This window comes from Stegodyphus dumicola, chromosome 4, assembly GCF_044657685.1.
Source record: "Stegodyphus dumicola isolate Sdum_Otavi_A_Nest chromosome 4, ASM4465768v1".
In the NCBI taxonomy this organism is placed as follows: Eukaryota; Metazoa; Arthropoda; class Arachnida; order Araneae; family Eresidae; genus Stegodyphus; species Stegodyphus dumicola.
The window spans coordinates 208932007-208949751 of record NC_140771.1 but is presented as its reverse complement, the minus strand read 5'-3'; the positions used below and the strand labels follow the sequence as shown (position 1 = coordinate 208949751).

Below are 17745 nucleotides of genomic sequence, written 5' to 3'. Positions count from 1 at the left end.
TTGGCAAAATTTCTTTATGATCACCCTGTATATACACACACACATATATATATATATATATAATGTAGGAAAGGCAAACTAACTAAACTTAAAAGGACCTGTGAGGTCAAGAATTTTGCACACTGAGCTGCAAAATTTGAAATAAAATTAAAAAGTAAATTTTTCAAGCTATAGCCGATGAGTTAAAGTGATACTTCAGTTCCTTTGCAAAATAGTACGTATATAAACACAAAGTAAAGATCCAATTGTAATTCAAAATGTAAAAACACAATATGTATGAAATACTAATTAAGAAAAATAGAAAATTATGACATACTACAATATTACTTTATTCGGTGATTTGATGAAAGGCAATAAGTTTTAAATTTTGTCAATTGCTAATAATTTAAAAACCATGAGTGAAAGTGATGCATTGATTTACTATTTCCACATAAAATATTAATTCAAAGAAAAATTATTGTACTTAAAAATACAAATTATTTTTCAGTTGAAGTCTTAAATTCATAACATGATTTCTTTGTGCTTAGATGTTTGCTGCAGCTGTATAAAATTACTCAAGACCAAGTATTTTGTTAATTATATCTCTGGTTCATCATCTGTTGGAATTGCCTGAAAAATGATTGATGGTTTCATGAGATTATCTCCTACTGATCAAAGATCTGAAGACAATCTTGTCTAAACTATACCAAATAATGCTAGACATGGACAAGTGTGATTAAAGAGTTTGAACACAATGTGACCATAAAGTCAACTTGCAGGAAATTGCATATTGGTATCTTTTCAAGTGAAACAGATACTAAAGTTATATCATGATTTTATTTGACTATTTCATCCCGTGATCTGCTAGTTTCTTAAGTTTCTATATCTGCTAGTTCCTATAAGTTTTGTACTTTCATGATATCTCTACTTCAGAACAACATCATTCATAATACATACGAGTATATACAGTGAAGAGTCAAAACATTATAAATAGCTACTTAATAACACATCGCATGATCTTTGGCTTGCAAGCCACTTGCCTTGGCATATGTGCCACAAGTTTTGACAAGTATATGACTGGAGACAGGTTATACCAAATGTCATGCAAAGTTGAGATATTCTGACATGATAGTGTTTGAGCACTGAGCTGCTGCTCCATGACATTCCAAATGTGCTCTATTGGATTAAAATCCAGCAAGTTTGGTGGCCAGGACATTAATTAGAATTCATCCTTATGCTCCTCGAACCACTCCAATAGAATTTAGTTTAAAAGTTATGCGTCCTCCCACCAGAAAAAAAAAAAAAAGTGCATATTAACAGACACAATATGGTGAGCTGAATATTGCTGAGAGAACAATACTAGAATGAAACATTTATCTGCAGGAAGTTGGTACTCATAAGGTTCCAAACAGAGTTTCTCATAAAATCAGAAGGCCTAGGAAAATAGTAGAAATCGTTAAAAACTTTTTTAAAAAGAATAAAAATGCAGTAGGTTTAATACAGATTGCTTATCAAATAAAGATGCATTAGTTCTTTTCAGATTCCAAAGATATGATAAGCAAGATCTCTATAACTTTGATGGTTCAATGGTAACCAAGTTTCATGGTGATAGGGTAATACGTAAGTACCTTCTTTTTTTAAATGAAGTTACACAATTACACATAAATATTACCTCAGAGGCTTCCTTTCAATTAGAACTTTTTGTAGAATATCTTTCAGGAATGCTGCTGGGCTTTCTTGAACAACATGTTGAATCCTAAGCCTCATTTTAACATATTCCAGAAATCTTTTTAAAAATGCTATGAAATGCTCTGCACTTCTTATATTACCAGGAACAGCTTCTATATATCAAAAATGTATGCATATATCAGTACTAAATAACTTTCAATAAACTTCTTATATTTGATTACTTCTACAAAAAAAAAAAAAAAAAAAAAAAGGAATAGAGTCAGAAAATTTAAAAAAAAAAAAAGAGTTTTTAATAATCAATAAATTTAACATAAAAACAAAGTAAAATTTAGTAATATACCATAAAGCAACATTATAAGATAATGAAGTTTGTTCTAGATTTCTGATAATCAGTTGTACAGAAACTTCATATGCTTACCATTCAATATTTCATCTGGAAGAACTGAAAACAGATAAAATGTAAAATTAATTACATCTTCATTTATTTTAAGAAATTAGAATACAGAAATAAAATTTTCTAATTTTGTAATTACCAGGATTTGACAGCACAATATCAGTTTCTCTAGCTATGCCAGCATCTCTTAATCCTTCAACCATTCGTTGATATTCTTCTTTCAGCTTTTTGGCATCTGTTTCTTTTATCCTACATTATAAGTAATTAGTATAAATTTATTCATAAGATAAATGAATTAATTACATTGATTACAACGAAATATTCAACAAGTTTTCATAATTTTTTAATATTCTAGCTAAGCCAACTCCATGAAAATGTTTTCTTTGCAATTGCAAGTAACATACATAATCTACAATAACAATATAAAATAATATAAATAAATATGTAAAATGTTGTGAATACATGTAAAATATACAAATAACAAAGCTATGTTACTCACTATTTATTTTAATATAACTAAGCAAAGAAATATTTAGCATGAAATAATGGTTCAAAATTTCACAAGGGAAAAATCACACATTTTGAAAAAACTAAATCTCTTCAGAAGAAAAATAAAAAATTTCACAAGGGAAAAATCACACATTTTGAAAAAACTAAATCTCTTCAGAAGAAAAATAAAAGACTTCTGCTTTTTTATCATCCATCATCATGTGAATCACATAAGAAAAATTAACATATTAGATCCTCAAAAATTTCTTATTCTTTATACTGTGTAGCACTTTTTTTTCCCTTTCTTTTTCAAATGCAGTCAGCTTTAAAACCTTAGAACAATCTTACATAATATTTCTGCACAGCTAATGTTTCTCCCACTCTATTTTTCTTAATATTTCTCAGGAAGAAATATTATTCCATATTTTTCAAAATTACTCGAGAAATTTATTGATAATATTACAAATAATATAAAAAATTAAATGTGGTGGTAGTAAAAATAATTTTAAAAGATTCATATTTATATTTACAGCAGACTCTACTATAACACATATTCACATAAGATGGATTCGCATAATATGGCAGAAAAATGTAGTTATACAACATGGTAAAAGAATGAGACAGATGTAATTTTATTGTTTTAGCTCACATAATAATATAACTTTTGGCTGGTTATTAAAATGGCAATTCAGAGTTATCTCGAGAAACATGTTACCTTAGAGATCGGCTCGTGAAGATAAGAGTGAAAATTTTATTTTTAGATATAATATGAAAAAAAAGAGAACACAAGAAATTAACTAAAGAGAGAGGAGCAAAGATTTTCTGAAGTGACATACAGAAAAGTAAAGACCCTTTTTAATATGACAATCCCTGCCATGAAGAAGATTCTAAGAGCAGAAAATGTATATCCCTAGGAAAAAAAATTAAAATGTTGGATAGGTTAAAATCTGGTAAGAAAGTAATAGTCATTTAAAAGACTTAAAATTACATGAAGCAACAATTTGAACAATAAAAAGAAATGAAAACAAAATAACAGCTAGACTTTCCTTTGGATCTTTATTAAGTTTGAATAAAAATGCTCGTAAAAAAGACACTTTAATGCCTAAAATAGAAATGTGTTTGATATTATGGATAGAAGATTCAAGAAACTTTTCTTTGAGTAGTAATGTGATAAAGCAAAAGACAACAAAGATTTACCATCATGTAAAAGAGCTTGAATCTGTTTCTTTTAATGAATCATATTGATGTGAATTTGAATGAAGCCAGTAAAGGTTGGTTTAACAGATTTAGGAATTGATTTTCCTAGTGCAATGTCAAAATTATGAAAGAAAGCACATCAACCAACATAGAAGCAGCTCAGGGATTCTGAGGAAATTTTCGCAAAATTGTAGAAGATGAAAATTACACTGCAGATCAGGTATATAACACTGATAAAACCACATTATATTGGAAGCAAATACCTGAACGCACTTACATCTAAAAAAATTAAAAGTCTGCTTTGGGATTTAAGGTTTCCAAGGATAGGATCACTGTACTTTTACGTTCAAATGTATCTGGGGAGAGCATTACAAAGACCATGTTTATTAACCATTCATTAAACCCAAAAGCAATGAAAGGGGTTGCAAGTCAGTGTTTTCTGTTTGCTGGTGAGCAAATAAAAAGGCATTGGCAACAAGTGCCTTATTTCATGATTAGTTTTACAATTGTTTTGTGCCAAAAGTGGAAGATTATTCAAAAAGAAAAAATATTAGTTTCAAGGCTTTGTTATTGATCAATAGCATGCCAGCACACCCAGAAGATTTAAATCATCTGGCTATTAAATTAATATTTTCACCACCCAGTATGACATCAATCCTACAACCATAAAACCATAGAATGATTAAATCACTGTACATACCATACACATCTGAACCATTTTAGAAAATATTGATTGTAATCCAAATACTACTATTACAGTAACAGACTTGTGGAATGTTTTTTTTTTTTTTTTTTTTTTTTTTTTTTCCCAATTTTAAGTAGCATTGAAATTATTTTATCCTGGCTAAACTAAACTAAAGGAACTAAAATCTTCGGCTCTGAATGCCTGTTGGGAAAAATTACAGCCTGTAGTTGTAACTAAAAGAAGCAGTTTAACGTGCACGACAACAGAAGTAAATCGCATAATAAATATTACTCAGACTTTAGGTAGAGAGGGATTTATTGACATGAACGAGCAAGATGTTATTGAATTAATTAATAACAGTAACCAACACTTAGATGAATAAAAACTTATGCAGCTATAAGAATCGTTCAAATCAAGCAGTGAAGAAAACTCATTACAAATTTTCTGTGAATCAGAACAACACTTACTTTAGAAATCTTAAATAAAGGATTAGAATTGCAAAAAATCTAGAACATTTTAAGGGTAATGTGTCAACAAAGTGCTCCTCCGTATTTTGAAATAAAAGAAGATTTAGAAAGTAACAATAATAAACTGTTGAAAGCACAAGAAGATACCCTGGAAATAACAGGGATGAAACAAGTGAATTTTCAAGTTATGAAACAGAACAACCAACGTTTATAAAAGACTGTCTTTGAACCTAATTATGAATAGCTTTGACACTGGATAAATGTCCAAAAAAAATTGTAACTGCTTCTTTTACATAACACAAAATGAAAAAAACATTTTTAATTTCAATATGTGTTTGTTTTGAAGAGAAATGAAAAATTTTTAACTCTTACATATTAAATATTTGTTTTACATCTTTTTTAAGTAGTACCTGTATAAGTGTATATTTATGCATAAGTACACTGTGTATGGGCCCCTCACTTGTCAAGTCCGTAAAAGAAAAGAAAAAGTAGAAAATATATATTGATAATTGTTTAAACATTTCTTGAGGGAAAAACATTTACTATTCAACAGCCATAAAAATTATTGTCATACAGTGTCTTAAACCTGATTATTAAAGAAATTTATTTAAATATAACAAGTAAGATAATCACTTTGGGCTGTGAACTGCTCATGTATTTGTATAATATCAGCGACTTGCACAATATGGATTCATATAACACGGAATATATGTACCGTGTAATAAAGAGGAGTCTAATGTACTTGGTTTTAATTTTTTTCATTAAATAAAAATTAAAGTAATGTAATACTGAATTAGTACTTACAAAAATATGAAGTTGCCTTTTTATTTTAGGATAGTGTTTAGAAAAAATGGTGAATCTAAGTTGATCTGACCATTCAAGTTCAATCTTTGGTGATAATATCATCAGTAATAAAAAAATGATATTCATTTTAGTTCAAACAGGTTAACTGAAGACAGCACAAAATTCTCAGAAGTTTGAAATTGCTGTACTTATCAAAAGTATTGCATACAGTTATATAAAATAAGGGATATTGTCAAAGCTATCATAGTTGTGTTCTTTATTATTTCTTTTAAGTTACACAAACAATGTAGAAATAACAATTTTTTTCATACATTATTCTAGCACAACTTTCGTTACTGTGTTTACAAAAGAAACAGTATGATTTTTAAGATTATGTAGGTTTGTATGCAAACATGGCATAAAAACACCACTGAATATTAACTAAAAGAAAAAAGTCACATGGAATAAAAAATGAAAAGCCAGAAACTTAACTTTCCTATCTAATCATGTTAAGTGCAAGTGAGATCACACTGCTACTTAATGAATAGTATTCTACATCAACATTTTTGTGACAATTTAAAAACTGGGTATTTCTTTTTTCATTTGATGCATATCAAATTAATACATTTTTCATAGATCCCAGTTTATACTCACCTGAAAATGGGATAATCATTTTGATTACATATACAAAAATTAGCATAATTATAATAATAGAAACTATCCAAATATTAATCTAAAAAAAAAGTATTTCACCTATTGACAGTTTTTTCAAGTATTTGAATTCCATTCTGACTTCTTTCAATAGTCCTTCGTGTGATATCAACACTCATAGAGTCAATACAAACACTATCTGTTCAAAAAAACAAAACAAAATTTTAAAAAACTTTAAATTTACCACTTTATTACGGCATTTGCAATACATGTTGTATGTTTGAAGAAGTATAAAAAAAAAGTTGTGAAAGCTTAGTTTTGTAAATAATAAGAAACTGGGCTTTCTATACTTAACCAATATTATGGGCTTCATCAAAGACAACTACTGATTGTTTGGAAATTTCTTTGGATACAAGATCAGCAATTTTGGGATCTAATAAATAGTGATAACTGTACACAACAATAGTGGCTTGCGTTATCTATATGAAAAAAGATTTCAGACCTAATATAGAATGACAGTATACAATTTATGCAGTATTTTATAGACATCTTCAAGTACATAATTAGATTATAAATAATAATCATGTTGTATAAAACTTCATGAAAATAACTCCCACTAATCGAAATATGATATAACAGTCATGATTTTTATAAAAAATAAAAATATACTAATCTATACTTATACTAGTGCTGTGCAGAAATTAAAGAACTCATGAAAAATTTCTACTGAAGCTTGGTATTTGTGGAGTTAAAGCAGTAAAATATATTATTAAATCTACAAACTTTAACCTAATAAGACATAACCTAATAATAACATTAATTATTAAATTAACATAATAACCTAATAATAACATTTTTATTTTATTACTAATTTATTTTGTTTTAAGTATACAGTATACAATATCAAGAATACAATACAAGTATACAATATCAACATGCATGATTACTAAATTGCAAGAACAGTGAACAAAAAGTACGCTTTAGCAGATGATGCTGGAAATGATCACCTCATTCTTCAAAACACAAATGCACATGCCACATATTTATCTCATCACTTTATACAAAATGCTGATAGGGATATCCACCATGTTGTTCTGCAGATCTTTCAGTTTCTAATGCACTTCTAACAAAAATCTTCCTTTTTGAAACTCGTGGTGCACACTTTTTCCTTCCCACCTCTAGTTCACTGTATTTGATATTCCATTTGGTAATATTGCATTACTATCTCATCACAGAGCAAACACATTTATGCTAATAATTGCACCCAAAAATATTTTCCATTGTTAAAGTAAAATAACATTTAAAATGAAAGTTTGAAGACTTGCGAGCAGTATAACTTCTCATAAGATCTTCATACATATTTATCAACTTAGCAAAATGTATTAAAGCTTTATTCGGAGGCAGATTTCTGAATTGTCACTGAGAATATACATATATTAAAAAAATACACATCAGATATTTTGAAAAAAAAAATAGTACTTCATAATTGGTTATCTATATATTACTGATCAGTTACTAAACTGACATTCATATTAGACTTGATTATTTGGCATGTTTAGCACATTTACCTGCAGGACCATTACTTACCACAAAGACATTTACTTTACTATTACAAACTTTAAAGATTTTAATTAATTAATTTAATTTAAGAGATTTACAGATCACCCACATTTCTAAACCAAAAATACATCCTTCTCCTTTCAATAGTACGAGTAATTTAAAATCCCTTTTTACTTTAAAAACATAAAATACAATTTTCAGTTAAATCAGTTGATTTTTGCAAAAAGCTTTAATTTAAATTCTTGAAAAGCATAAATAATACTTCAATAAAAAAATCTTGAAAAGTACAGAACACTGTAATTTTTTTTAATTTTGCAGATACAGTTATATAATAGTAATAAAATTTTCCAAAATCAATAATGATAATGGACAGGTGAAGACACTTTAATCGTAGATGATTGATTGTGGATGCACATAAGAATAATAAAACACAAATATTAAGATTTATAACTAAATAATATTATCATTTGCAAATGCTTCAGAATGAGCAAAACTGAAAGAAAAAACTGCTATTTCACAAACTTTGTCTGTTGATTTTTAATATACTTCAACTACATTCACAGTTTATAATTGTTAAATTCATCACCAAATATAGTTTTATAATAACAATTACATATGATTTCTGGGTATTTACGTACTATCGCAACCATCTTAGTAGAAGTAGCCAAATTTTCAGAACGAGCAAAACTCTGGCAACCATGCTTATAATAATCATTTCAGTCAAGCAATGCTGCCATTTTTGTATGCATTCAATTTTGTTGTAGTCCAAGTTCCAATGTTTTTTATACACAAATCGTGATATTTTTTGCCTTAAACTTAGTTTTAAAATACGAGCTTGCAGAATTTGCCAGCAATGGAAGAAATTACAGAAAAATTTTGGCAGTAATACAGAATTTTCTAAATGGAACAATGAGGAAATGTGCTTTCTAGATTGCCTCTGCTGCCAAAGATTGCACAAAGCCAAGTCTCCGCAATTCTTCTTCTTTTCTTTTCTTTTTTTTTTTCTTTTTTTCTTTTTTTTTTTCCTTTTCTTTTCTTTCCTTTCTTCCCCCCCCCCCTTTTTTAGTGAAAACAGATTGCTGTGTACTTTAGGAGATGAATAACGAACAAAAGAAAAAAAAAGAAAAAGAATGTGTTTTATTTTTTTAATGTATGACATAATCCTTATTTAATAATTCAAATTTGTATTTTAAATTGCTAATGTATGCTTTCTTTTCCTATGTTAATATTATTTACCAAACTTACTATATACATCGATAGTTTGGGAATCATTCTAAAAAAGAAGACACAAAAACCACCGACTTCATATGCTAAGCAACTTTCATATTTTCATCCATAAAAAATCATCAGACTGATTTATATGTTAATTAAAAAATGGGAAAAAACAACAGACATATATGTAATAATTTTAAAATGCATAGATGAAGGCTCTGGAACTTTAACAGCTTATGATACTGTGTAGATGGCTGATAAAGTGGCTTACGATGCTGCATAGATGGCTGAGAAGGTGGCTGATATTGATACTGGCTTAAAGGTGACTGAGTGGAAAAGCATGACGATGCATTTAGCACAACGGATCTTGAAGAATCACAATCTTTATTTTTTTTACATATATCAAACCGCCTTTTGCAGAAAAGATGTTTCCTAATTATATTTGAATACAATAAATTCCATTTTGAAGTATGACCTCATCTTAAGCAAGTAAGCGGGAGCAGCATGGATGTAAAGCATCTTGCCAGCAGGACAGCTTATGCAGAAAAGGGAAGAGTGTCATAGTACTTCAGAGGAAGAAGGTTGGGAGTAGGAAAAGCTGCAGTTCCGAGTTTTGGTTTACAATTCATTTGATTGGACAAGAGGTATCCATATTAAAATGTTATGTAACATGTATCCATATTAAAATGTATCCATATTAAAATGTTATGTAACATGTAAATCTGGAACCAGGAGAAAAGATGAACCCAGGAGGAGATCACCAAATTTAGAATGTTAATTTTGAGGTCACCAATTATTTTTTTAAAAAACAGCTATCATATTTTGTTGTATCTTACATATATATATGACATAATAAAAGTAAGGAAAAAACGGAACACAGTTGATGATGCGTAATCAGCTAAGATAGATCGTCGATCCATATTGAAGAGGAAGAATTCTGATTGCATAGTATGCTGATATGTTGACTCGGTAATATCTAAAGAACTTGGCAGTCGACACTTTTAATTCCATTTTTATTTTCCAGTTGACTTTTGTGGCCACAATCACTTGGCACTCTAGTCATGCCTGTTCAAGAAAATTTACACTTTTGATATTTTTGAGATAGAAAGCAGGCTAGCGAAATTACATCCTAGCAGAGCAAAGAGCGAAGTTAAAGTGAATAGTTATGCAAGATGGAAGCAGACGAAGAGAAAAGTTTTGGTTTACGATGGTAGTTCAAGTTCCCAAATATTACGTCATCAGAGCTGCGCAGGCCATAGAATGATCTAGAAATGATGCAATCCAGAGACGTTATTACGATTTTTAAAACAGAAGGGAAGAATTAATGTTTTACCATTAGTTTAAATTATAATTTTAATTCACATATTTCAAGGTCATTCATTCACATAGTGTGTCAATCATCTGCAGACAGAATTTTGTTGTGCTTCGCTTTTCGTCTGTTATGTAATGAGGTGTCTTCAAGTGTGCCATGCTACCGTTAAATCTTCATGGTGTGTATAGTGTTTAAAAAGTGTCATCGAGTGTGACGTCACGTTTTCGTCTAGTGATGGGTGTGCCCATGAAAATTTTTCAGAAAAGTGTATTGTGATTCAGTATTGGTGCAAATTCATCGGGGGAAAAATTAAAAATTTATCACAGAGACAAGATCCCATACGAAATCTACAGAAAAAATTGAAATCATCTTTGATGGTTCTAATAATGATATTCCAATTGATAAATATCTGTTATTATTTGAAAAGAAATGTGATTAAAAAAATATTGAAGATAAGGACAAACCATTAATATTCTCCGAGTACCTGAGAGGAGAAGCACTCACATATTTCATTAGGGACTGTACAGATGAAGATTATGACACAGTAAAGGACAAATTTACTACATACTTTTCAACAGCAGACATAGTCACATTTAGTGACTTTGTAGCTATTACATATGATAAATTTCATAATATTGATAAGTATTTTCATGCAAAATTTCAATATGGATCTAAGTACGCATCAACAGTGTTTGTTCTTTTCCTTTTCTGTTATTATAGCATATATACATCATGGCACTCAGTGTGTTAAGAGATAAAAGATAATGCAACAAGGTGACTGGTCTGTTTAACATTTTCACTACACAAAAAAAGCAGATGGAATACACACTATAATAAATGCTAAATTTTCCGTGAAAAATTTCCATGGAAGTTCTAAAGTTTTAAACATGTTGTTTACTGTTTTGTCATTTGCTCAAGTGAATTATTTTTGTGATTGAAATAAAAGAGAGATTGATAATTTTGGTAACAGCAAATGCAGTGTTCAAGAGAACTTTCCAGTGTTGCTTCACTAATAGGAAAAAAGCCACCACCAGTATAACAATTCTAACACAAAATATAAGAGTATCAAACCAAGAAATACTTCATATAACTTTATTGACCTTCTCATTTCTCCACATGCTCATCTTATTATACATACCTGAGCTACAAGACTATGGATTTCATACAGTTACGCTGCACTATAGTTTACTATTTACATTATTCTTCACATTAATTTTACAACTTAACAGATTCAAAAAGCAATAACCTATTTCAGTGCAGAATGAAAATAATACCATAAACTGACATAATGAAATTAAGATATAAATAAAAGACTTATATGAATATTTAATTTGAAAATAATATTTTAGAATTTCATAAAAAATAGTAATATCTATAGCTTTTACTTGGGTAATTTTAAGACAGAGCTATTATGACAAATTCAAGCCAACTTTAATGCTTTAATGACTGACAAAATTAGGCTTTTATTTGACATTACTTTCAAACAAAAGATTCAATGCACTCTGAGTACAAATGCTGACAAAATTCAAACACATATTTTAAGTTAATACAAAATGAAAAACAAGCTTAATCAATTAAAAAATAACTGTCCACAAGAAAAATAACTTACAGCATGACGAGCAAGAAAATATGGACACCAACCATGTTTTTTTCCATATTCTTTTAAATCATCCTATTAATAAAATAATATGCAAATATATAATAATTTTAAGAAAAATTATTAACTAAGTTTTTTTAATATTCTCACAAGCTCATTAATTTTTTTAAATTTTATTATTAAATTTTTATGCTCAAATTTGCATACATTATATTTTAATATCTGCATAATGTAAAAATTTCTAATGATAATTTTTTACCAAATCAGTATCATCAACTATCACTTAATTTTCATAAAATCATCAAAAGGTAACCATTTTTATTGAAAAAACTAATAGTAATTATGTTTCTAAACAATATTCAAAATGCTAATACTACAAACAAGCTAATATATCCAGTTCCAGCTCTTCCAGTAAGACCTAACATCAGGAACATTTACCAGCCAAAATGTGATGAGTTTAGTTTTTGCATTAATCAGCATGTACCTTGTCAAATGTTTCAGCCTAGCAATATGAAAAGCAAATCAAATAGGAAGTGATACTTTAAGCCACTACACTGATGAAATATATACTACACTGTATTAAAATTTTCTTCATACATAAATAGACTTTTCCATTCAGCATTATAAAAATATAATATTGTAGTTTCAAAAAATCTGTGCTTATCTCCTGAATACCCAATATCCAATGGTAAGAAAAATTTGATTTTTATTGAAGATTTAAAATGCCACATTAAAAAAAATCTGAACTGAAGAATGGCCAAAGTTTTATGGAGAACTTTCTAGTAATATCCGCAGCAATACTGAAGTAAAATATACCTTCCCATATTCAAAAAACAGTGGAAAAAGTCTGTAGTATTACATTCAAAGCACACAAGCAAAAGTTCAGAAAACAAAGCACTCAAAAACATATATGCAAATAGCAATGTTAGGCTATAAAAGTTTTAGAGTAAACATATGGGCTCTTCTTTGGATTCATAATGAAGTAAACAGAATTTACCCCACAAAGTGCCAAATGGCACCAAAATTTCTTAAAGTTCTTAAGGAAAAAATTTGTTAAAGTTCTCACAAAAGGAAAGGCATACTAGAAACTGTCAGTAATATTTTGAAATACATCACAAAATGTTTTGAAAGTTTCAGAAAATTTTGAAATAACTATCTTTAGATCTAGTAGTTATTAATAAGCAGATGAGATGCTTAACAGTTAGATCTTAATTTTATAAAAACACGCACACAAGAGTTTCAAACTTAATAAATATTTTTAAAAATTCCCAAGGATCAAAATACAAAGTATATAAAAATATTTACAAAAGTACAAAATAAATATTTGCATATATATAATGACTTAAAATACATAAATATTACTGAATAATTTTGTAAATTTGCAAGACTAATAATATTCTTCCCATGCAAAAAAAAAAAAAAAAAGCATTAACTTTGAACTGTTAGATAATTTAATTTCTGAATTTATTTCTCATAGAAATATAGCAGCTATTATTAACCTACCACACTTCATATACATTCAGACTATTTCTAATAAAATCTCTAATAATTATCAGCCAGACATGAATAGTTAGTCCAACACTAGGCCAGCTGTTCTTTATAACAAAAACCTACATCAAATACAGCATCCTTACATTATTTGTACATGATATGCTGATTTTCCCCTTCAATAATATATCAAAACTGAAGAGCTAATATATCCAGTTCCAGCTCTGAAATTAACAACTGAATACAAAAATTACAAAGAACTCAAAATTTTTTCTCCGTACATATTAATATGAAATCTTAAACATCTAAATATTAATGCAAAAGGCAGAAAAGAATAATTGTGTATCATAACACTCAACTTCTTTCATTTAATATACAAAATTTTTTTTAGCTAAAACTTGGCAGCTAATAAAATTAGTAATGTTTCTCTTCATGTTTACTATCCTTTTTCATACATTATGATCTACTGGTCCCTTTCAAGCATTAAATGTCAAACATGAAATATAGTTTAGTAGGAGAAAGTTGTAAAATGCAAAAATACAGCATAGTGCAAAGTGAGCACTGAGAAAATTAACAGCCATTTAACAATAAAGTGTAATCCAGATGTGTTTAATAATAAGAAAATATAATTCTATGAAAATCATATTCCATAAATAAATATTCAATTAAATTAATATCTAGATTTCACATGTGTTAAAATAAGTATAAGACAGAAAATATAAAAAAAGCTTTAACACTTTGTACATGTGCCCTTTTACTGACAATTACAGCAACATTAACAAAAAATAAAAACCAAACATGCAATCTTACTAAGTCATAAACTCCAGCTGGTAAAGGAAACTCACGTCCATTCCTATCAAAGGCCTAAAATTCAAGTAAATAAATTAGCAAAGTAATCTAATAATTATAAAAGATGAACAGTGAACCCTCTCATGGTGATCACCTCCCAAAGGCAATCACTTCTGAATGTGACCAGTACTGTCTGAGAAAATAAATATGGTTATCATAATAATTACATTATCATTCTCTAAGATAATCACTTTGAATCCAGGTAAGTTGTGTATATTTTACTCAAATTTCTAATCATTTTTTAGAATATTTAAGAAATTTTTTCCTTCCTTAAGGTATTTTCTCCCTCCTTCTGCATGCCTTTGTGGTATAACGGTAGCACACTCAGCGTGCATTCAAGAAGTCCATTTTTAAGTCCCGGCAGGAGCATTGCTCATTTTTCACATCTCCTGCATTAAAACAAGCTTATGACTCTAAAAGCTCCCCCGAATTTTAAAATGGATTCATCCACATCATGGTTGTGTTTATCTTACTAACTGATTTACTCAGAGGTTTTGGTGCATGGACTCTGAGTGATGAAGCAATTACAGGGAAAATATATCTAATGCTCTTAATGATACTGAAAATCACCATATGAGGTAAGACAGACTGAAATGTGATGGCGACAATAACTCAGCTGTAACAGACAATACAGTTCAGCAGCACTTTTGATATGAGGCTTAGGAAGTAGTTATGGATAACAAAAAATGGACAAAGCTCAATATATAGGGACATAGAAAATAAGACATTTCATCAGATATTGTAATGCTAACATTACTATGCATTCTTGTTGGCATGTAGATTTCTTTTAAAGAAATAATGTGATAGTTATCGGCAGTTTATTCATGAATACTTTACATTTATTATGTTCTTACTGTAATCACATCCTTATAGAACTTAAAGCGATTATTATTAAAATGATAATCACTTTAATTTCTGTAAGGATTATAATTAAAATAATAATCTCTTTCTTAAAAAATTTTCTCTCTTGACTTTTGTATAACAATATTAGTAAAAAAGGGGGGAGATTCCTGAGTAATACAGTATCAAAAAGTTATATTTGTAGTTCTTCCAATAACAACAAAACTACTTTTATGGCTAAATGGTAACTGATTTTTGGTGAATCTAAAATTTTATCATTTGATGCAATTCATCACATAGACTGGATTTGATAGTTATGATAAAGCAGTCTTTATATGACTTAACATATTCCTAAAAATGTTTTTAATTCCTGTTTTGTACATCTGGAAATGGATTTACAGATCAGGTTTTCAAGTGAGGCAAAGACAACTTATTACTGTGTTTGATAAAACAGAAAATGATCATGTTTAATTCTAACTTGATAATTTTAGCATATGTATACATCTTTAAGACTTCAAAGAAAGAAGTTCTTGAAATGCTTACTAGTGACACTACTTTCGAGTAGAAACATTTTGAGTAGAAAACATTTTGATGGAGGAAGATGATGAAAAAATATACCTAGTCCCTTAACTGATGTTCTAAATTTTGTACACATTTAGGTCATAATATAGGAAATAACAAGATTGTTGATTACTTTATGTAGTTCAGATGTGGTTTATTAAGTTTAAATTTTAGAAACGAAAATTCATAGTGAAATCAAAAAAATCCATTGGATGAATATTTAAATGAGCAATACATGTTACTGAAATCACCATACAAAATATACAGTGGTAAAATTTTAATAATTTCTACCCCTTACTGATAAGATTTTAGGAATTTTTGAGTCCAGTTTAACATTTAAAAATATTCTTCACTTATATTATTTAAGGAAATTAAACAATAATTTTTCTAAATTTCGTTTTATTGCTATTTTATTCAATACTTATTATTACAATTATTTTTAAATTTCATTAATAAATCTACATACCATACTTCTTTTTCAGTATTTTTCTTTAAAAAAATATCAATAGCCTTGAATAGAATAAAACCATTTGCAAATTAATAACTGCCATCACTATTCCTCTTCTTTACAATGACTATCTTTGCAGAAGAGCTAAATCATATGGAACTATAAGTGATCATCTCAGAAAAGGTCCACTGTATTTTAAAATATAATACAGAAAATAATTATGACACAATATTATACATACTTCGAAATAGGCACAAATATCAACATTTGGATCTACAGCGGCCATGCTACGTTTATGAGAAGCAGTAAGAGCAAAACATTTTCCATCAACGATTCTACCATCTTTTTCTTTGCTCACCTGAAAATTTCATATTATCCGTCATCAAACCTTTTGAATTAAAGTATTCAAGAATGAAAAGTTTAAAAAAAAAAAAAAAGTTTTGACATTTTTTGATTTATTAACTGCACATTTTAAAAAATGGTATCCTAAATTATAACTGAATATTCTTCTTCTAAAATGCAAGGTAAGTAGAATTTTGATATTTTATGCATTTCTGAAATACTAATGAAATTCTTAAAAAGCAAATATTTATCAAATCTAATTTTTTTAAGATGTCAAGTAACAGCGAAATACACATACAATTTTAAATAAATCAAATATGCATTTTGTTTGAAAAATCGAACAGATTATGACCAAAAATTTGAGGCAAGCATCATAATCAAGAAAAAAACATTGCAAGTCAAGAATCAATACAGTGCCGATATATATTTTAATCAATACACTGCTGATATATACAGTGGCTCCCAAAAATGTTTGTACGGTTAGTATTTTCATTGAAATAGGGCTCTATCCATTAATTAAAAGTAAACTTCCTGAATGAGATTTTAATAAGATCTATAATCTATTCGTAACAAAATTACATGAAATATTTTTAAAATATAGAGAAACTTTATTTTTAAGAAATTAATAATCAAAAATGACAAACATTTTATCTCGCAAAAATCTTCGTACGCTGAAATATTTTTGGATAAAATCAAAATTAGAATTATCGTTTGCCGCTTTTATTAATTTTTGCATTGTGGTGGCATTTAAAAAATTTTTTGCTTTAATTTTTTATTATTTACTTCATAATATTCTATTTATTATTGAAAAATGGGTCGCAGTCATAAAGAAATTACAAACAGCATTCAAAAATTGATAATGTTTCACCATAGTAGTAGTAAATCAATTCTAAATATCTCTAAATTAGTTAATTTATCCCATTCTACAGTGCAGTATGTGATAAAAACGCTTTAAAAAAGAAAATCAGATTGAAAAAAAGGTAAGAAAAGGTCAACCGAGAAAGTTAACTAAACGTGATAAGAGATTTATTATTAGAAAATTTGCAAAAAACCCACATTTGAGTGCTGTAAACGTTTGTGTAGAATTTAATGCAAAGTTTTCTACTTCAATTTCACCTGAAACTGTTCGACGAGTTATCAGAGAAGCTGGATTAAATGGGCATTCTGCCCGTAAAAATTTTTTGTTAGTGAGAAAAACAGAA

At 28.3% G+C, this 17745-nt stretch overlaps 1 protein-coding gene across 6 annotated transcripts in view; it reads right to left on the bottom strand.

The window, feature by feature from the left end:
- Positions 1-17745, bottom strand: part of Xpd (general transcription and DNA repair factor IIH helicase subunit Xpd) — a 149320-nt gene that overhangs the window by 104024 nt on the left and 27551 nt on the right. For all 6 annotated transcript variants that reach the window (XM_085815933.1, XM_085815932.1, XM_085815934.1 and 3 more), the window contains exons 6-13: positions 16443-16559; positions 14314-14367; positions 12028-12090; positions 6690-6813; positions 6437-6533; positions 2202-2311; positions 2087-2110; positions 1652-1820 (exon numbers count right to left, since the gene is read on the bottom strand). In XM_085815933.1, coding sequence (XP_085672059.1) covers positions 1652-1820; positions 2087-2110; positions 2202-2311; positions 6437-6533; positions 6690-6813; positions 12028-12090; positions 14314-14367; positions 16443-16559 — 758 coding nt within the window. The remainder of the gene's footprint in view (positions 1-1651; positions 1821-2086; positions 2111-2201; positions 2312-6436; positions 6534-6689; positions 6814-12027; positions 12091-14313; positions 14368-16442; positions 16560-17745) is intronic.